Source organism: Candoia aspera, chromosome 1 (genome assembly GCF_035149785.1).
Source record: "Candoia aspera isolate rCanAsp1 chromosome 1, rCanAsp1.hap2, whole genome shotgun sequence".
Classification (NCBI taxonomy): domain Eukaryota; kingdom Metazoa; phylum Chordata; class Lepidosauria; order Squamata; family Boidae; genus Candoia; species Candoia aspera.
In genome coordinates this window covers 75296097-75313080 of record NC_086153.1, presented here as the reverse complement: position 1 = coordinate 75313080, position 16984 = coordinate 75296097, and the positions used below count along the sequence as shown (strand labels likewise).

Sequence of the window (16984 nt, the reverse complement as noted above, 5' to 3'; positions counted from 1 at the left end):
TATGTAATTAAAAAAAATAGCTCTAAAGAAGCAATTGTCAGGACTTCAGGATTTCTTGGTTGCTAGAAATTCTTCCAAGACCATATGGATACTGTATATCAGTTTTGTGACAGCCCATCTTTCCTTATTCCTAATCTAATTATTTTTGAGGTATGGTTATTAAATGTTATTTCAGGGCCCTCCTACATTTCAACAGAGTCAGCAATCTATTATCTTTTGCTAAGGCAAGTATTTTGTAAGTCATGTATTGTTCTAACAAGAGCATACACATGCTGAAATGCAAAGTAGAAAATAGACTATTACAAAACAGTGCTATCTACACTAATGATTTGTCTTTGGTGGCAACACAGAGAAGTACAAACTAGAAGTTTATTAATGTATTTGTTGGATTTCTCACCTTTTCTTCAGTAGTTAAAAGCAGCATATATAACACTCTCCTCCAGTATTTCCCCACAGCAACAACTCTGTGAAGTAGTTGGGCTAAGAAACAGTGGCTGATCCAAAGTCACTCAGTGATCTTCCATGGCCAAGGGTAGATTTGAACCTGGTCTTCCTGGTCCTAGTCTAACATCTTAACCACCACACTAAGCATTATTGCATCCTAAGATACTATTTTCTATATGTCCTAAAAAAATAAACACATTCAGCATATAATGTATCTTGAACCTTTAGGATCAAAGAGGAAGTCTGGATCACCATTTATCAATCACAGTAATATCTGAGATTAAAGCATTACTTAAGTCAACTGTATCTAAATTTCTCAAATTTGTGTGGCACAAGATTATCCATTGCTCAAATTTATGTGTGACACAAACTTACACATCCTAAAATAATTATTGTTGTGTTGGATTAGACTAAAGGTCTACCTAGTCCACCATTTTCCAACCATACATTAACCCACCAGATGCCTCAGTATCATAAATTCGTAATAGTTTAAAGCCCCTATTACACTTTCAAGGCAAATATTGTTTTTAATGTCATAATTCCAATTATGGGCTGCATTATTCCAGAACAAGGACATGGGTACAAAGAAATCCAAACAAGCAGGTCTGGTTCTTGAATTCATGTATGTGAGAAGCCCCTGATCATACAGAGCAGGGATCTGTGCCAGTCTTCCCCAGCCTGATGCCTGTCCGCAGTATTAGATCCGAGCTCCCATCATCCCCAGCCAAAATGCAGGAGGCTAGTGTGTGGAGTTCAGCATAGCAAAAATGTATCAGAACGCGCTTTAAGAACTGGCAGGCAGCCATGCAGTCCAGCCCCTCACGGTCGCCGAGGAAAGAGGCCGCTACTACTGTAAATTGCTGTTTGCCAGACAACCATTACCCAGTTCTTCTAGCCCCAAACAGGAAGCGGCTGTCCCGTTACCACACGGCAAGCACGCCCGTTCCGAGAACGGAAAAGAAAAGCGGGGCCCTCGGCCGCCGGCGCCGCAGGACTTCCAAGCGCGCCCCGCCTCTCGCTTCTCCCCTTCCCCACTTCAGCCTGAGCGAAGCAATCCCACCTCGGCTTGTGCCGCGGCCGCCCCCCATGAGCGGGAGGCAGCTACCTACCGAGTACACTGGGGGGGCCCGCCGGGCGGCGGCCCCGCCTGCTGCGGCCATCGCCAGGCTACCTTCTCCTGCCGGCGCCCGGCTGCACTCACTCCTGACTGGCTGCCTCCCTCCGCCGGTTATCGGCAGCTTCCATCAAGCCGGCCCTGCTTGCCGACGCCCTCGCCGCCCTGCTCTCGGAGCCGAGACCGAAGGAGGCAATCTGTCACTCGTGAGAGAAGGGCGGAAGTGCCTGGCGGGCGCCGCCATCTTGGCCGCAATGGTACTCGCACGGGGCCAAACCTGCCAGGGACGGTGATCGCCTTTGGGGAAGGGAAGGGCATGGGCAAGGAGAGGCGCGGCATGGTGGGAAGCGCGCGCGGGCAGAGCCCACCGGCCGAAGATGCAGACGAGAGGAAGGACTCCGCTTTTGCAGAACGGATGCTGGACACAGTCCTCGGCTCCCTGTATGACTTCGGTGGGTGAGGGCCACACCTCTCCGATTCTAGCTTCGCTAGGGACCAGGGGTTTCGGTGTCGCTTTCCCCCCTTCTTCTCGTGCCATCCCCGCTCCCCATGTTTCTTTCCCGTTCCGGATTCTTGGCCGCCTCCTGCTCCAAATGTTAACAACATTTCTGCGGGGCAAAGGGCTGCTGCAACAAAATGGATGCTGAAAACAAGGGGAGCTGCTGGAGATGAATGTTGAAGAACTGGGAAGCCTTCACGTATTATAATTGTATTAATAGTTTTAGTTCTTTAAGCCAAGGCGAAGCGATCCGAAACGCCCACTATCCGGCCATCGAAACCAGCCAGTCTTGACTAGACATATAAAACTAAAAGGGCTTTCAAACAACAAGATAACAGATGTTCCACGGGATCCATCTTTTACTCATTCTTGACAGAAACCCTGTTACGGTCCTTACCCCAAGGCCCTAATCCTGGCAGTTCCACGCCTGCAAATTATTTTTGAAGAAGCCAATCATACTGTTTCTGTTTTCATGTTTGGTGTGTTGTCTGTGCTCAGCGATGTGTGGATAATGAGATACAGTAGGTGAATTATTCTGAGTATTCTATGAATTTAGATCTGTATAGATCCCTTTGAAGTTCTTATGGAAAGTTCTGTGTTCTTCAGTGTTCCATGTGCCCAGATCGAGAGAGTCAAGGCTCTAAAATACTTTTAAACAAATTAAAATGTCAAACTGTAGAGTACCATCTGTTAACATATTTAGCTAAGACTTAAATACAATTAATATAATAAATATGGATTTATACATATCTGAATATATATAAAAGGAAAAGGTCTCTTGCTGGTTGAGTTCAGTTCCTAGTGAGTACAGAAAAATGCTGCTGCTTTCATGGCAACAATACAGAAGTGCCTTTCCATTGCCTTCTTCTAGTATGCCTTTTAGTTTAGCCTAGAAATTTCCTGGTGGTCTCTCAATCCAAGTAGTAACCAGGTCCAAGTCTGCTTAGCTTTTTCAAGTTCAGCCAAGGACAGCAAGATGCTGGCAACTGCTGTGATTCATATATTCATGAGTTCATACATATGTGTAAAATGTAAACATGAGTATAGATAACAACCATGATAATACTTGTGAAAACTTTCTGTATAAAAGTAGAATCTTATCACCTGTGCTACCCAGGTTAGTCTGCCAAATTGTTTCCAGTAGATAACTTTTTGAAATTCTTACCAGAATGAAGAATTTTCTAACAACATACAGCAGCATATAGTAAGTATATTTAAAAGTAAAACAAAATGGCTTAGTGTGATTTGTGAAAAATTGTGTTGGAAAAGACTTTTGAAAGCACCAAAAATAGCCAAGAAAACAAACAAATAGTTCATAGAACATGTCAATCCCAAGTTCTTACTTGAGGTACAAATGACAAGGCTCAAACTATAATACTTTGGGCACATTATGTGAAGACTCAGCTCCCTTGAGAAGTCTGTAATGCTGGGAAAAGTGGAAAGAAAGAGGAAAAAGAGGCAGACAAGCAGCAAGGTGAATGGACTTGATTACAACAGCAAAGAATGAACCATTGAGAGAACTAAAAGGTCAAACTGAGGTCAGATCATCCTGGAGAAAATCTTATCTGTGTGGTTGCTAACAGTTGAGACCATATTGGTGGCACTTAATATTGCAATTGAGAGCCAGTTTGGTTAAGGCATCAGGCTAGAAACCGAGAGACTGTGAGTTCTAGTCCCGCCTTAGGCACGAAGCCAGCTGGGTAACCTTGAGCCAGTCACCTTCTCTCGGCCCTAGGAAGGAGGCAATGGCAACTCACTTCTGAAAAACCTTGCCAAGAAAACTGCAGGGACATGTCCAGGCAGTCTCTGAGAATCGAACATGACTGAATGGATTAAAAAAAAAAACCTGCAGTTTGTGAACATGAACATTGAATTCTGAAGCTATCCAGGTTTGAGCATAAGATAAAATGAGTACATTGCTACCCACTTAAGCGGGAGATGCTTTGTTTGTTAAAAGTAAAAATTCAGTATAATTTAAATATCCAAAAAAATAGGGTATTTAGATCCTTCTGGGTTGAGTTGAACAAGGAGATAAACATGTTTGCTTTTAAACGATAGGTGAATCATCACCAGATGAATGCAAAAAGAAAAGGAACAAGAAAAGACACTCTCAATGGATAACAGCAACAGCAGTCAACCCTACTGTATCACTTGTTAATCCTGAACATGGTATACCTTCTTCAGGCAAGAGGAAAAGTGTGTCCAGCTTCTTTGACAATCTGAAAGAGGAACTGGCAGGTGTTAGTCAGAAAAAGTGTGTCTCAGGATCCAGTTCCCCTGATCCTCTCCCATTTAAAAGTGGCCAAGAAGAAAAGGCAACACAGATTGAAGTTGTGAAATTTCATGGTCGACACAGAAAGAAGAAAGCTAAAGTTGAAATCCCTGGAGGTGATGACACAAAGGTAAGGCATTCATATTTAATTCCCTCATGTTTAGAAGCAGGACATTCAGTTTCTAAAAGGGATTTCTCAAAAATAATTGCAAATCACCTTGAAAGTGTTGCTGGTCTGCCTGTCTACATTGTCACCAGTTAACCAGAGAGAAATAAAGGTCTCTTCATTTAATGAATTTACTCAGGTCATCTAGGAGCAGTTAGCTGGCTAAGTGAATGATCATTTACAAGCCTGTTTTATTATATTGGAATCTTTCATGACACAATATTCATAAATGAATGGATGACGCGTATGACTACGAATCTAATGCATTCAGCATTAAAATTATACCGTGGTTTAATTGAAAACTAAGATGTGAATAAGCATTTTATAACACACAGCCCCTTTACTCTTCTTTTTGCAGGATGAATAGTCGCATCAGGATATTTCTGATTAATTCATAGCTTCCTATTTTATTTGAGCTTGAGATGCTGTACCAGCTTCAAAACGGGTCCATAAGTTAAGTCAGCTTTGAATTGTGCTACCCAATCTGGTCTGAGGAAGTCCACATGACCACCCAGACAGTAACAAAAAATGTAGATGTTTATGTATCTTTTTGCTACCATCTCTAGATTGAATGAATTTTTTTCAGTCTAGATCTGGTAGCCCTAAATTATTTTCTTTAGAAAAAGCTAAGTTACTAGTCATAACTTTACATATCAGACAAAGTCGGAAAGTATGATTAGCTTATGCGTGCAAATAAGATGCCTAGGTGGACAAAGCTAGAACTCATATTTCAGCTTCTTAAGCCAAGGTAAAATTGGTTCAAACCAGACCACTCAGTGGAGCTTACTGGACTTCCATGGATAATAGCAGTTGTGGAAAACTGAAATAAAATTACTTGGAATTTTGTAACACTCTTCTATTACATTATTTCTCTATATGTGTATACTGCACATATATCTGATGATCTCTCTCCTGGCTTTTGTGGTTCGGTGCCAAATCTAATCAATTGACAAGAATTTTTCTGTTTGAACAATCTTTCAAAACCTTGCTGACAGGAGATGATGAGAATTATAAAGGGTTCAGGATAGTTTGGTTCTGCTTAATTTGTCACTGTTCCTAGCCTATTCTGTCCCATATCTATTTTAAATCTAGAACTGCAACATGGGACCCACCTGTTAAGAAACTAGTTTGGGACTGACTCATAAACAGGTAGTTCAGTAAAATTCCATGATTGCTGTTGTTACCAAATACCAGTATTTCAAAAGAATTAAGCAAAAGCCAAATGACTTTAATTAATTTATATAGGAGTTTTATCATCAGCCTCTGGGGCACAGGCAATTTTTTTTAAAATATATAAAAATCCATAATCATTCTCTATCTGTGAACATGCACTTAACTGACTCTTCCTCATTCACCAGCTTTCTCTTGCTTCCGGTGCTATAGCTAATGGCAGCAAGGCTGAAAGCGTTGCCTGTTTTATTGCCTAACACACTGAGTCTGTGTGGCTTAGACACAAATAAGCCACCATAAGACACTCAGAACACGTGAAACAGCATGATATAAAATACCCTGTGTTGTTCTGAGCTCAGGATGAAATTCCACAATGTGGCGGTATTTTGTTCTGATCTAGGAACAGATGCAATCAGATTCAGAATGTTTTCAGCACATGACATTTTGCATAAACATAAGATGGGATGCATCCCCTCTGCCTGAGCCATTTTATTATTAGTAAGACTCCTGGTACTTTTATTGTATTTATTTATTGCCTATCTGGTTCCAAAAACAAAAAGGAGTGTGTTTTTAAAGCAATTGTTATAAAACCCTTTTATACTGTAGGTATATATGTTACATAAGCAAGCACAGGATAGCAATCACAATGTGCCTTTTGAAGAGTTCTATTTGTATCTCAGCCTTCAGCTTTAAAGGCTTCCAGAGCAGGTTGTACTATAATAAGGGACAGATCAAACCTGCCCTCATGCTTACAAAGGCATGACAGGGAAGGAGAAGGGAAAGGAGGAATTGCAGATAGTGTAGTCCATGTCAGTAGCACACCAGAAATTGCCCACTAGGTTACCTAATGAAAACCCCAATTTCTCAGTAAGAGCTTTGAACTACGTTGCAGATATGTTTCAGTGGTGCATGTGAAAGGGATCTGATGCAAACCATGGTTTATCTTTATGCAAGGTGAAAGATTTTGTTTCCTTTTTAGTTGAACTGGTACTTTTTTTTCTTTTAATCGTATGGCATAGCAGTTTGGTGTTCATGTTGCTTTTTCTTGCTGGGAAATCCTTGTGAGGTCCAGCAGCCAGATGTGTAGACTATTTAGCCGTGACAAGTCACATTGCCCAGGGTGCACCATGAGGAGTCTAGTCTACATTGCGCCGATGTCATTACACTGGTACCTTGTTATGTCCAAGCATAGAGCAGCAGTTTGTCTTTAAAACAATTAGTTTTTTTTTAAAAAAGAACAATTCCAAGTTGGATGCATTTTCATTGCTCCAGTAGGAGCTTCCCACAAAAAGAACTCAGTTCGTCAAAATGCTTCCCTCATGAAGAAGCCATCTTTCACAGATTTCACAGATTTTTCTCTTTGGCTCCACGTCTCCCACTGTACTGGAGAGGGAATTGGTCTCAGAGGAAGGCACAAAGTGGTGAATGCTTCCATCTCTTCTGTTCTACCAGCAGAAATGCCCTGCTATATTAGACGTTTTCCTGCAGTTTTCTCTAAGGAGGGTTTATTCTAGATCCAGCCTGTGTGGTATGATACTGCCATGTTTGAATTGACCAAAGTTAAGAGTAATTATGGTTAAAGGCTTGGGTTGAATAATAATTTCCAAAAGAAATTGGAAACAAAAAGAAATGTTTCTTCACACTGTGCCTGAGGAGGGGAAATGAAGATATGCTAGTGAATATTTTATTGTTAATGCTGATAAAATGGTGAAATACTAATGCTTAAAATGCTAATACCTGATTGCTACATGTAAACTGGGTAGCATCTATGATCTCATCCTACGTGGTGTTACATCCTTGTTGCTAAACAAGTTCTCTCTTTTCTGATCAGATTTAGTACAGGCTGGGTCTGTACCAACTATTAGCATACTTGAGATTTCCTTTGGGTAGGGGCAAGACTGACTGAAGAGCTATCACCTGAATTGAGCATTGCACAAAGACTTTGATATGGGTAATGCTATTCTCCCACATTCAGTGATAGTTTATTTTTCACCATGTTCTACAATCCCCAATTATAATAAGACTTTTTTGGGGGGTGGGGGTATCTTCAAGTCAGTGCTGACTCCTGGCAACTGCCTGGACAAGTCCCTGCAGTTTTCTTGGCAAGGTTTTTCAAAAGTGGTTTGCTATTCCCTTCTTCCTAGGGCTGAGAGAGAGTGGCTGGCTTCGTGCCTAAAGTGAGATTGGAATTCACAATCTCCCAGTTTCTAGCCTAGTGCCTTAACCACTACACCAAACTGGTTCTTGTAATAAGAATAAAACAAAATTTGTTTCAGGGTTGTTAATCTCTTCATTTTCCTTTAGGCCCACACTTTTAAACCCTATTTGCACAATATGTAAGTTCTCACGGGGAAAATCAAGGCTTTTGTGGGTATACAATTACATTCTAGTTTCTTCATTTTTGAGCAGACCCAGTTAATACATTTATTTTCCCAGGTGGCAGGTGTTAAAAGGGCATGATTCTACAAATTTAGGAGCATGTAATTCTTCAGTTCAATATAATAATGCATATTACATGCTTTATTAATGTTCCTGGTTAAGTTCTTAAGCTCTGTAAGCTTAAATTCTAACTGTTTCTTATATACTTGTGTTACAACTTTGCATTAGGAAAATGCAGCTTACAAAAGCTACAAAACAATAAAGCGAACTATTAAAAACTAGTCATTATCTATACCCCATTTAAATTTTTTAAGATCCCCAGCAACTCTATTGTGTATATTCAAAAGTCCCATTGAATTCAGTGAGGCTTACTGTCAGGAATATATCTATAATAGTAGCATTCTTGTGTTTGTTTAAATAATATGGTTTTCTATTTTAAGAGTGTTATAAGAAAACTTGCTGTAATAAAGTTGTAGCTTAAGCCATTGGTAGGAAATAATTTGAATAATCTTATTGAATAGCAAAACATACTATTTTTTATTTTTAATTGTATCTAGGCAAAAATGGCTGCTGAAGAAACATGTATGGACTCCCAAGAATTTAACTTAGAAAAAGTAAGTTCTTTTATGGATGTTTTAAAGGTTTGTAGGTGGCATGGAGTCAGATGGAGAGGAGGTAGAATTATCCCTAAATGAGGAAAAAGATCAATAACTGGGCCTCAAACCTGCCAGGCTTTTTTTTCCCCATAAAGCAGACTTTCCACACCTAGTTAGGAAAGTCTGCAATTTTTTAGGCCTGAAACCAGAACCATCCACTTATGGACACTTTGTCAGATCCTTGACGACCCATATCTACCCATCACACAGAAAGTTCCTGAGCTTCAAATAACAGGGTGCCCAATAGTAGAAGGACCTTCCATTCAGCCTATCATCACCTCCCAGAGCTTTCGCTAAGGTGATGATTGCCGTTGCTTTATAAACAATGAAAGCTCAGTTTGGGGGGGCGGGATGTGTGTTAAAGACAAATTCAAGCAGTTGACACAATTTACATCATTTGTGTAATTGTGTAATTGTAATGGTCTATAAGAATGACTTTGAGAAACAGGAGGAGGAGCCACAGATTAGGCAACTGTCAGGTAAGAGGCACCTGAGCCTGCAGAAGGGATGTGGGTGTGGCAAATGTCTCAGAATGGACCCTCCCTGTTTCCTTCAACTGTAAAGGCGAGGGTGGAAAGATGTACTTTCAGACTTGCAAGATTCTGTTACTGTAACCTTACAATAAAGGTACAGATAGTCCTCGAGTTACTGAAGGGACTGATGCTGAACAAAGGGACTTACGATCAGTCCTCAAAGTTCTGGCCATTGCAGGGTCTCCAAAAGCCCGGGAAGGAGGGTGCGGGTTGCATGCATCTGGGAGAAGGGGGGAAGGAGGGCTCAGTGCAGGTGTGTGAGCAAAAGGGGGGGAGGGCACGGTGCGTGCGTGTGAGTGAAGGGGGGAAGGAGGGTGTGGTGTATGCATGTGAGCAAAGGAGGAAAGGAGGGCGTGGTGCGTACAAGCAAAGAAAAGCCGGGGTGGGTGAGGGAGACTTACCCAAGTGACTTGCAACCTTTCCTGCCAGCTCCCCCATTGATTTTGTTTGTGGGAAGCTAGCAGGCAAGGTCACAAATGGTGATCATGTGACTGCAGGACACTGCAACTGGTTGTAAGTGCAAGCTGGTTGCCAAGCACCCGAATTTTGTTCACATGACCTCAGGGGGGCTGCAACGGCTGGAACTTCAAGATCTGTCGTAAGTCCCCTCATTCAGCACCATCATCGCTGAATGAATGGTTGTAACTCAAGGACTACCTGTACCTTTCTGTGGGCTAAGCTGCCTGTTATGTGACTGTTGCCTAGTCTACAGCTCCTCGTCCTATCTCTCAAGGTATCTGTTATATTACAGGTAGTCCTCACTTAACAACCATTCAGTTAGTGATGGTGCAGACTTATGATGGTGCGGAAAAAACCGACTTATGACCAGTCCACACACTTACAACCATTGCAGCATCGCTGCAGTCACATGATCATGATTTGGGCGCTTGGCAACCGATTCGCATTTATGATAGTTGCAGCGCCCCATGGTCACGTGATGGCCATTTTTGACCTTCCCAGCTGGCTTCTGGCAAGCAAAATCAATGGGGAACTGTGTAATTCACTTAATGACCACATGATTCGCTTAATGGCCATGATGATTCACTTAACAACTGCTGCAAAAAAGGTCGTAAAATTGGGTCAGATTCATTTAATGGCTGCTTAGCTTAGCAACCAAAATTCTGGTCCCAGTTGTGATCATTAAGCAAGGACTGTCCTAACAGCCAGGAACCACGCTGAGACAAGGAATAGGTCTCTAGTGTTTTATTACTGCTACATAACAGAAAATCCTAACAAACTGAAGAAGCGTGGGAAAAACCCAGACAGATAAACCCCAAAGGCTAAGGCGGGCCCGATCTGTGTCTCTTTGAATGGCTACCTAATTCCTCAGTACTACGCATGCGCTTTACAGCCTGGATGGGAGCCCCCTGCTCGCCATCCTCACTCATGACAAGGACTACCTGTATGATGCAGGTTACACCAGATATCGAGAGTGTATCAGTTTGTCCGTTGTTCAAGAGTGAAGTGTGAAATAACATTTTGCCATTATATTTGAGTCTGATGAATGTTGATTTGGAGACTCAAGTTTTTATTGTCTGTGAAAACAGGTACAGAAAATTGCTTTTGCTCGCACAACATGGTGGCATGGTGTGTTATGCTATTCTTGAGATGAATTACCTATGACAACTTTAGCTTGTATGTTTGTCGGAAAGCAGAATTACAAAAGGCCAAAGAAAAAGTTAACTGTTTTGCAATGCTTTAGGCCCGCTTGGAAGTACACCGGCTTGGAATTACAGGATTTACAAAGAAGGAACAGCGGGTTTTGGAGCAAGAACGTGCTATCATGTTGGGGGCAAAGGTATGACACTTCCTTGTCAGTCAGTAGGTGATCAACAAAAGAGGACACTTTATCCTTAAAGCTTTCCTGTCTACCAAACCCTTTGGCTACTTTTCCTCAAATGGACGTGTGCCCAATCACAGGCCCATGGCAGGGTTGGGGGGCGGCAGATTTTGGAAGTAAATTGTCGGTGAGCTATGTAACATTCTTAATCCAGAGTTTCTATATTAAATCCCTTTTAAGATTTTTAAAACGGGTTTTGTTGTTTATTCGTTTAGTCACTTCCGACTCTTTGTGACTTCATGGACCAGCCCATGCCAGAGCTTCCTGTCGGTCGTCAACACCCCCGGCTCCCCCAGGGACGAGTCCATCACCTCTAGAATATCATCCATCCACCTTGCCCTTGGTCAGCCCCTCTTCCTTTTGCCCTCCACTCTCCCTAGCATCAGCATCTTCTCCAGGCTGTCCTGTCTTCTCATTATGTGGCCAGAGTACTTCGGTTTTGCCTTGAATATCATTCCCTCCAGTGAGCAGTCTGCCTTTATTTCCTGGAGGATGGACTGGTTTGATCTTCTTGCAGTCCAAGGCACTCTCAGAATTTTCCTCCAACACCACAGTTCAAAAGCATCTATCTTCCTTCGCTCAGCCTTCCTTATGGTCCAGCTCTCGCAGCCATATGTTACTACAGAGAACACCATTGCTTTAACTATGCGGACCTTTGTTGTCAGTGTGATGTCTCTGCTCTTAACTATTTTATCGAGATTTGTCATTGCTCTTCTCCCAAGGATTAAGCGTCTTCTGATTTCCTGGCTGCAGTCAGCATCTGCAGTAATCTTCGCACCTAGAAATACAAAGTCTTTCACTGCTTCTACATTTTCTCACTCTATTTGCCATTTATCAATCAAGCTGGTTGCCATAATCTTGGTTTTTTTGTGGTTTAGCTGCAAGCCAGCTTTTGCACTTTCTTCTTTCACCTTCATCATAAGGCTCCTCAGTTCCTCTTCACTTTCAGCCATCAAAGTGGTATCATCTGCATATCTGAGATTGTTAATGTTTCTTCCATAGATTTTAACTCCAGCCTTGGATTCCTCAAGCCCAGCATGTTGCATGATGTGTTCTGCGTACAAGTTGAATAGGTAGGGTGAGAGGATACAGCCCTGCCGTACTCCTTTTCCAATCTTAAACCAGTCTGTTGTTCCGTGGTCTGTTCTTACTGTTGCTACTTGGTCGTTATACAGATTCTTCAGGAGGCATACAAGATGACTTGGTATCCCCATACCACTAAGAACTTGCCACAATTTGTTATGGTCCACACAGTCAAAGGCTTTAGAATAGTCAATAAAACAGAAATAGATGTTTTTCTGAAACTCCCTGGCTTTTTCCATTATCCAGCGGATATTGGCAATTTGGTCCCTAGTTCCTCTGCCTTTTCTAAACCCAGCTTGTACATCTGGCAATTCTCGCTCCATGAATTGCTGAAGTCTACCTTGCAGGATGTTGAGCATTACCTTACTGGCATGTGAAATGAGTGCCACTGTTTGATAGTTTGAACATTCTTTAGTGTTTCCCTTTTTTGGTATGGGGATATAAGTTGATTTTTCCAGTCTGATGGCCATGTGTTTTCCAAATTTGCTGGCATATAGCATGCATTACCTTGACAGCATCATCTTGCAAGATTTTGAACAGTTCAGCTGGGATGCCGTCATCTCCTGCTGCCTTGTTATTAGCAATGCTTCTTAAGGCCCATTCAACCTCATTCTTCAGGATGTCTGGCTCTAGCTCACTGACCACACCGTCAAAGCTATCCCCGATATTGTTATCCTTCCTATACAGGTCTTCTGTATATTCTTGCCACCTTTTCTTGATCTCTTCTTCTTCTGTTAGGTCCTTGCCATCTTTGTTTTTGATCATACCCATTTTTGCCTGGAATTTACCTCCAATGTTTCTAATTTTCTGGAAGAGGTCTCTTGTCCTTCCTATTCTATTGTCTTCTTCCACTTCTGTGCATTGCTTGTTTAAAAATAATTCCTTATTACTTCTGGCTAACCTCTGGAATTTTGCATTTAATTGGGCATATTTCCCCCTATCACTGTTGCCTTTTGCTTCCTTCTTTCTTGGGCTACTTCTAGTGTCTCAGCAGACACTTTCTTGGTTTTCTCTTTCTTTGGGATGTATTTTGTTGCCGCCTCCTGAACAATGTTGCAAATTTCTGTCCAGAGTTCTTCCAGGACCCTATCTACTAAGTCCAGTCCCTTAAATCTATTCTTCACCTCCACTGCATATTCCTTAGGGATATTAGTGAGCTCATATCTAGCTGATCTGCGGGTCTTCCCTAATCTCTTTAGTCTGATCCTAAATTGTGCAAGAAGAAGTTCGTGATCTGAACTACAGTCAGCTCCAGGTCTTGTTTTTACCGATTGTATAGATGTCCGCCAACTTTGGCTGCAAAGGATGTAGTCAATCTGATTTCGGTGTTGTCCATCTGGTGAAGTCCATGTATAAAGCCGTCTCTTAGGTTGTTGGAAGAGAATGTTTGTTATGCAGAGTGAGTTGTCTTGGCAAAATTCTATCAGCCTATGTCCTGCTTCATTTTGTTCTCCCAGGCCATGCTTACCTGTAATTCCAGGTGTCATTTGACTGCCTACCTTAGCATTCCAGTCTCCCGTGATGAAAATAACATCTCTTTTAGGTGTGTTGTCCAGTAGGTGCTGCAGATCCTCATAGAACTGCTCTACTTCAGCTTCTTCAGCATCTGTGGTTGGGGCGTATATTTGGATCACTGTGATGTTAGATGGCTTGCCCTGAATTCAAATTGAGATCATTCTATCGTTTTTTGGATTGTATCCAAGCACTGCTTTAGCCACTTTACTATTAATTATGAAGGCTACTCCATTTCTTCTGTGGTCCTCTTGTCCACAGTAGTAGATCTGGTGGTCATCTGATGTGAACTGGCCCATTCCAGTCCATTTCAGTTCACTGATGCCCAAAATGTCTATCTTTAATCTTGACATCTCACCAATAACCACATCCAATTTGCCCTGGCTCATAGATCTTACATTCCAGGTTCCAATGGTGTGTTGATCCTTAGAACATCGGATTCGCCGTTCACCACCAGCACCGTTGGCTGCTAGCCGTCCTTTCGGCTTTGAGCTAGCTGCATCTGGGCTAGTTGGACTCATCCTCTGTTCCTCCCCAGTAGCATTTTGACCATCTTCCGACCTGGGGGTCTCATCTTCCGATGGTATACCGACATATCTCTGGTTGTACTGATCCATTGAGGTTTCACGGCAAGAATACTGGGGTGGGTTGCCATTACCTTCCGCAGGGATCGCATTTAGCCTGACCTCTCTGTCATGACCTTCCCGTCTTGGGTGGCTCTTCACGGTTTAGCTCATGGCATCATTGAGGTGCTCAAGCTCCAGCACCACAACAAGGTAACGATCCTTTGCTGAAGTTAAAATGAGTAGTACCAAATATACTTGAGTATAAGCCCATCCATGGATAAGCCAACCCTTTAATTTTTAACCAAAGTATCATGAAAAATGTGCCACCTGTGGGTAAGCCAACCCAAATTTTTTATGGTATTTTTGGTTAAAAATTCGAGGGTAGGCTTATCCACAGATGGGCTTATCCACAAGTATATATGGGAAATATGGTACTTTAAAATACTTTTTTTTTTAAAGTATTACCATATGTAGATATACTTGCAGATAAGCCCATCTGCATATAAGTCAAACCTGTTTTTTTGCGTCTATTGGCACCTGGCATTCTTGTCTTATCCACCAGTATATATGATTTTTAATACGTAAATGTGAGTCATAACATGTTGTGGTTGCATAACAATTAGAAAATGTTCTGTTTGTACTGAACATATTTACAAATCTTACATAATACAGCTTTGTGCTTCTATGAATTTGAATTGCCAGTAATACATTCACATCAAGACTTAAGAAACAGGGAAGGTGGTATTTGCATTTCTGTCAAAACAGTGTCTATATAAATGTTGTCTCAAAGCCTCCCATCTATTGAAAGAAGTCAGAACAGTGATCCTGAATCACTAATCAATTCAGAAATGGTCATATTCCCAAAGATCATAGCTACATCATTGATAAGACTTATTTTAACCATATTTCTATTGAAAGAATCAAATTAAGATATTTTAGCATTTAAAGAACCATCTTTGTACATGGCTGTACTATTAGTATGAACTTTTCTTTTTACATTTGTTGGTGTATTTTTCAAAAATTTCTGAAACAAGTTATTAAACTCTTGTTGCAGCCTCTGAAAAAGGAGTATGTGAACTACAAAATTCTTCAAGAGCAAATCAAAGAAAAACAAGCAGCAAAGAAGAAAGAAAATATGGCGGTTTGTATGAAATATTTCAGATGAAAATAAAGTGTAAAATTCAGTAGGAAAGCTCAAGTATAATGGTTTCTAGCGGGACCTGGACTATGCATTCAGCTACAGGACAACTATAGCAACAGATTTGTAGTACTCAGCCAGTCTCCCTTGCATGTGGAAGGCATGTTTGATTTATGCAAAATGTGGTAAATGACTGACTAAAATATTGTTATTGCTGTCCATTAACAGGAAAATAAATCGGATTCTCTCAAGAGAAGAAAGAAAAGAGGGCATGAAGATAGGTGAGCCAATATTTTCAATCTTATATAAACAAGGTGTAATAAATTGATTTTTTTAAAATGTTTTTTTGCTTATTAAGTTTTTTCACATCTAATGCTAAACAATATTGTAGTTTTGGCATTAAGCCTTTAGCCTTTCCTTTATTTCTGTGTGGAAAGTATAAGGACAGAGTAACAAGTGTTGTGGGTGAATGGAACGTGACAGTTTTGGCAAATGTAAACAATGGTTCAGTTGTAGAAATAATAGGGATCTTTTGTTAGTTTGAAAATGGAAGCAGATGGCTGTGACTTCCCTACTGCAGTGCCAGAGAGAAGGAAGAGTCTTGCACACATTGGTGCCTAGCACTGCATGCGGGACAGGTAAAGTCCCTCTGGTGGGAGGAGATGGATGGTGACAAATTTGATAGATAGATAGATAGATAGATAGATAGATAGATAGATAGATAGATAGATAGATAGATAGATGCCTGTTTCCTGGAACAGTAGACTGGTTGCAGACAGCTGCCATTTGAGCACAAAATCCAAATAGTTCATTGGATTCTGGCTTTAGCTTTTCATGAAGTCCTACATATCAACACAGGATTCATGGAGAAAATCTATCCATGTGGTCACTAAGAGTCGACACTGACTTGGTGGCACATAATAAAAAATCAGTCCGTATATAAATATATACACATACAGAGAGATACATGTTTTCTCTTTAAAAAACAGAAAATCCAAGAAGACAACAAAACAGAACATACTGCCAACAGGACGGATGGGAAAATTTAAAAATGGAACTTTGATTCTTCATAGTTGTGACATAAGGAAGATCAAATCTTCCAAGTTGAGTAAATGAACTTATGTTGAACACAGAATGGGATGAACAAACTCTGTAGCAAAATAACCCTTTTTATTTAAAAAAATCTAATTGTTACTTTTTAAAAAAAATAAAAGCACATTTAAAGATTCCATGTGTAATCTGAATTTAGTTTAATAGTGTATTGTTGATTAGTGTGCAATAATGAGAAACACATCTGAAAACAAAATTTTGCAAAAGTTACCTCAGTTGCATTACCACTGAACAGGTTACCAACATATATGTTGAAGAATATGGGCAGAGTTCATCAGAAAGTTTTACCCTGAAATTAGTGTGTAGACAGAGAAATATTCTGATTAATTGCCCTGAATTCATGACATTTTCTACAGTTCCTCTCTCTGAATATTCTACTGAAAATAGCAGTTTCAGTATTATTCTTAGGATTTAATTTGGATTCCTCTATGATACTCTTGATCCATTTTTAAAACTTTGCCTGCAGCATTAACCCTGAGGAAAAATCTAGTGTTTAGTATTT

General features: G+C 40.9%; 2 protein-coding genes across 4 annotated transcripts in view; one reads left to right on the top strand and one right to left on the bottom strand.

The window, feature by feature from the left end:
- GNPAT (glyceronephosphate O-acyltransferase) overlaps positions 1-1730 on the bottom strand; it is a 39539-nt gene extending 37809 nt beyond the window's left edge. For 2 of the 3 annotated variants that reach the window (XM_063307242.1, XM_063307252.1), the window contains exon 1: positions 1554-1727. In XM_063307242.1, coding sequence (XP_063163312.1) covers positions 1554-1604 — 51 coding nt within the window. In that variant the 5' untranslated portion in view covers positions 1605-1727. Of the gene's footprint in view, positions 1-1553 lie in introns of all 3 variants that reach the window. The other variant, XM_063307262.1, reaches the window with a different exon arrangement.
- A 24-nt stretch (positions 1731-1754) lies between these two features.
- Positions 1755-16599, top strand: C1H1orf131 (chromosome 1 C1orf131 homolog). Its single transcript, XM_063307277.1, has 7 exons — positions 1755-2010; positions 4116-4459; positions 8602-8658; positions 10936-11031; positions 15289-15375; positions 15601-15653; positions 16362-16599. Exons 1-7 carry the CDS (start codon positions 1875-1877, stop codon positions 16486-16488), a joined length of 900 nt encoding a protein of 299 aa, XP_063163347.1. The 5' UTR covers positions 1755-1874; the 3' UTR covers positions 16489-16599.
- The last annotated feature ends 385 nt before the right edge of the window (positions 16600-16984 follow it).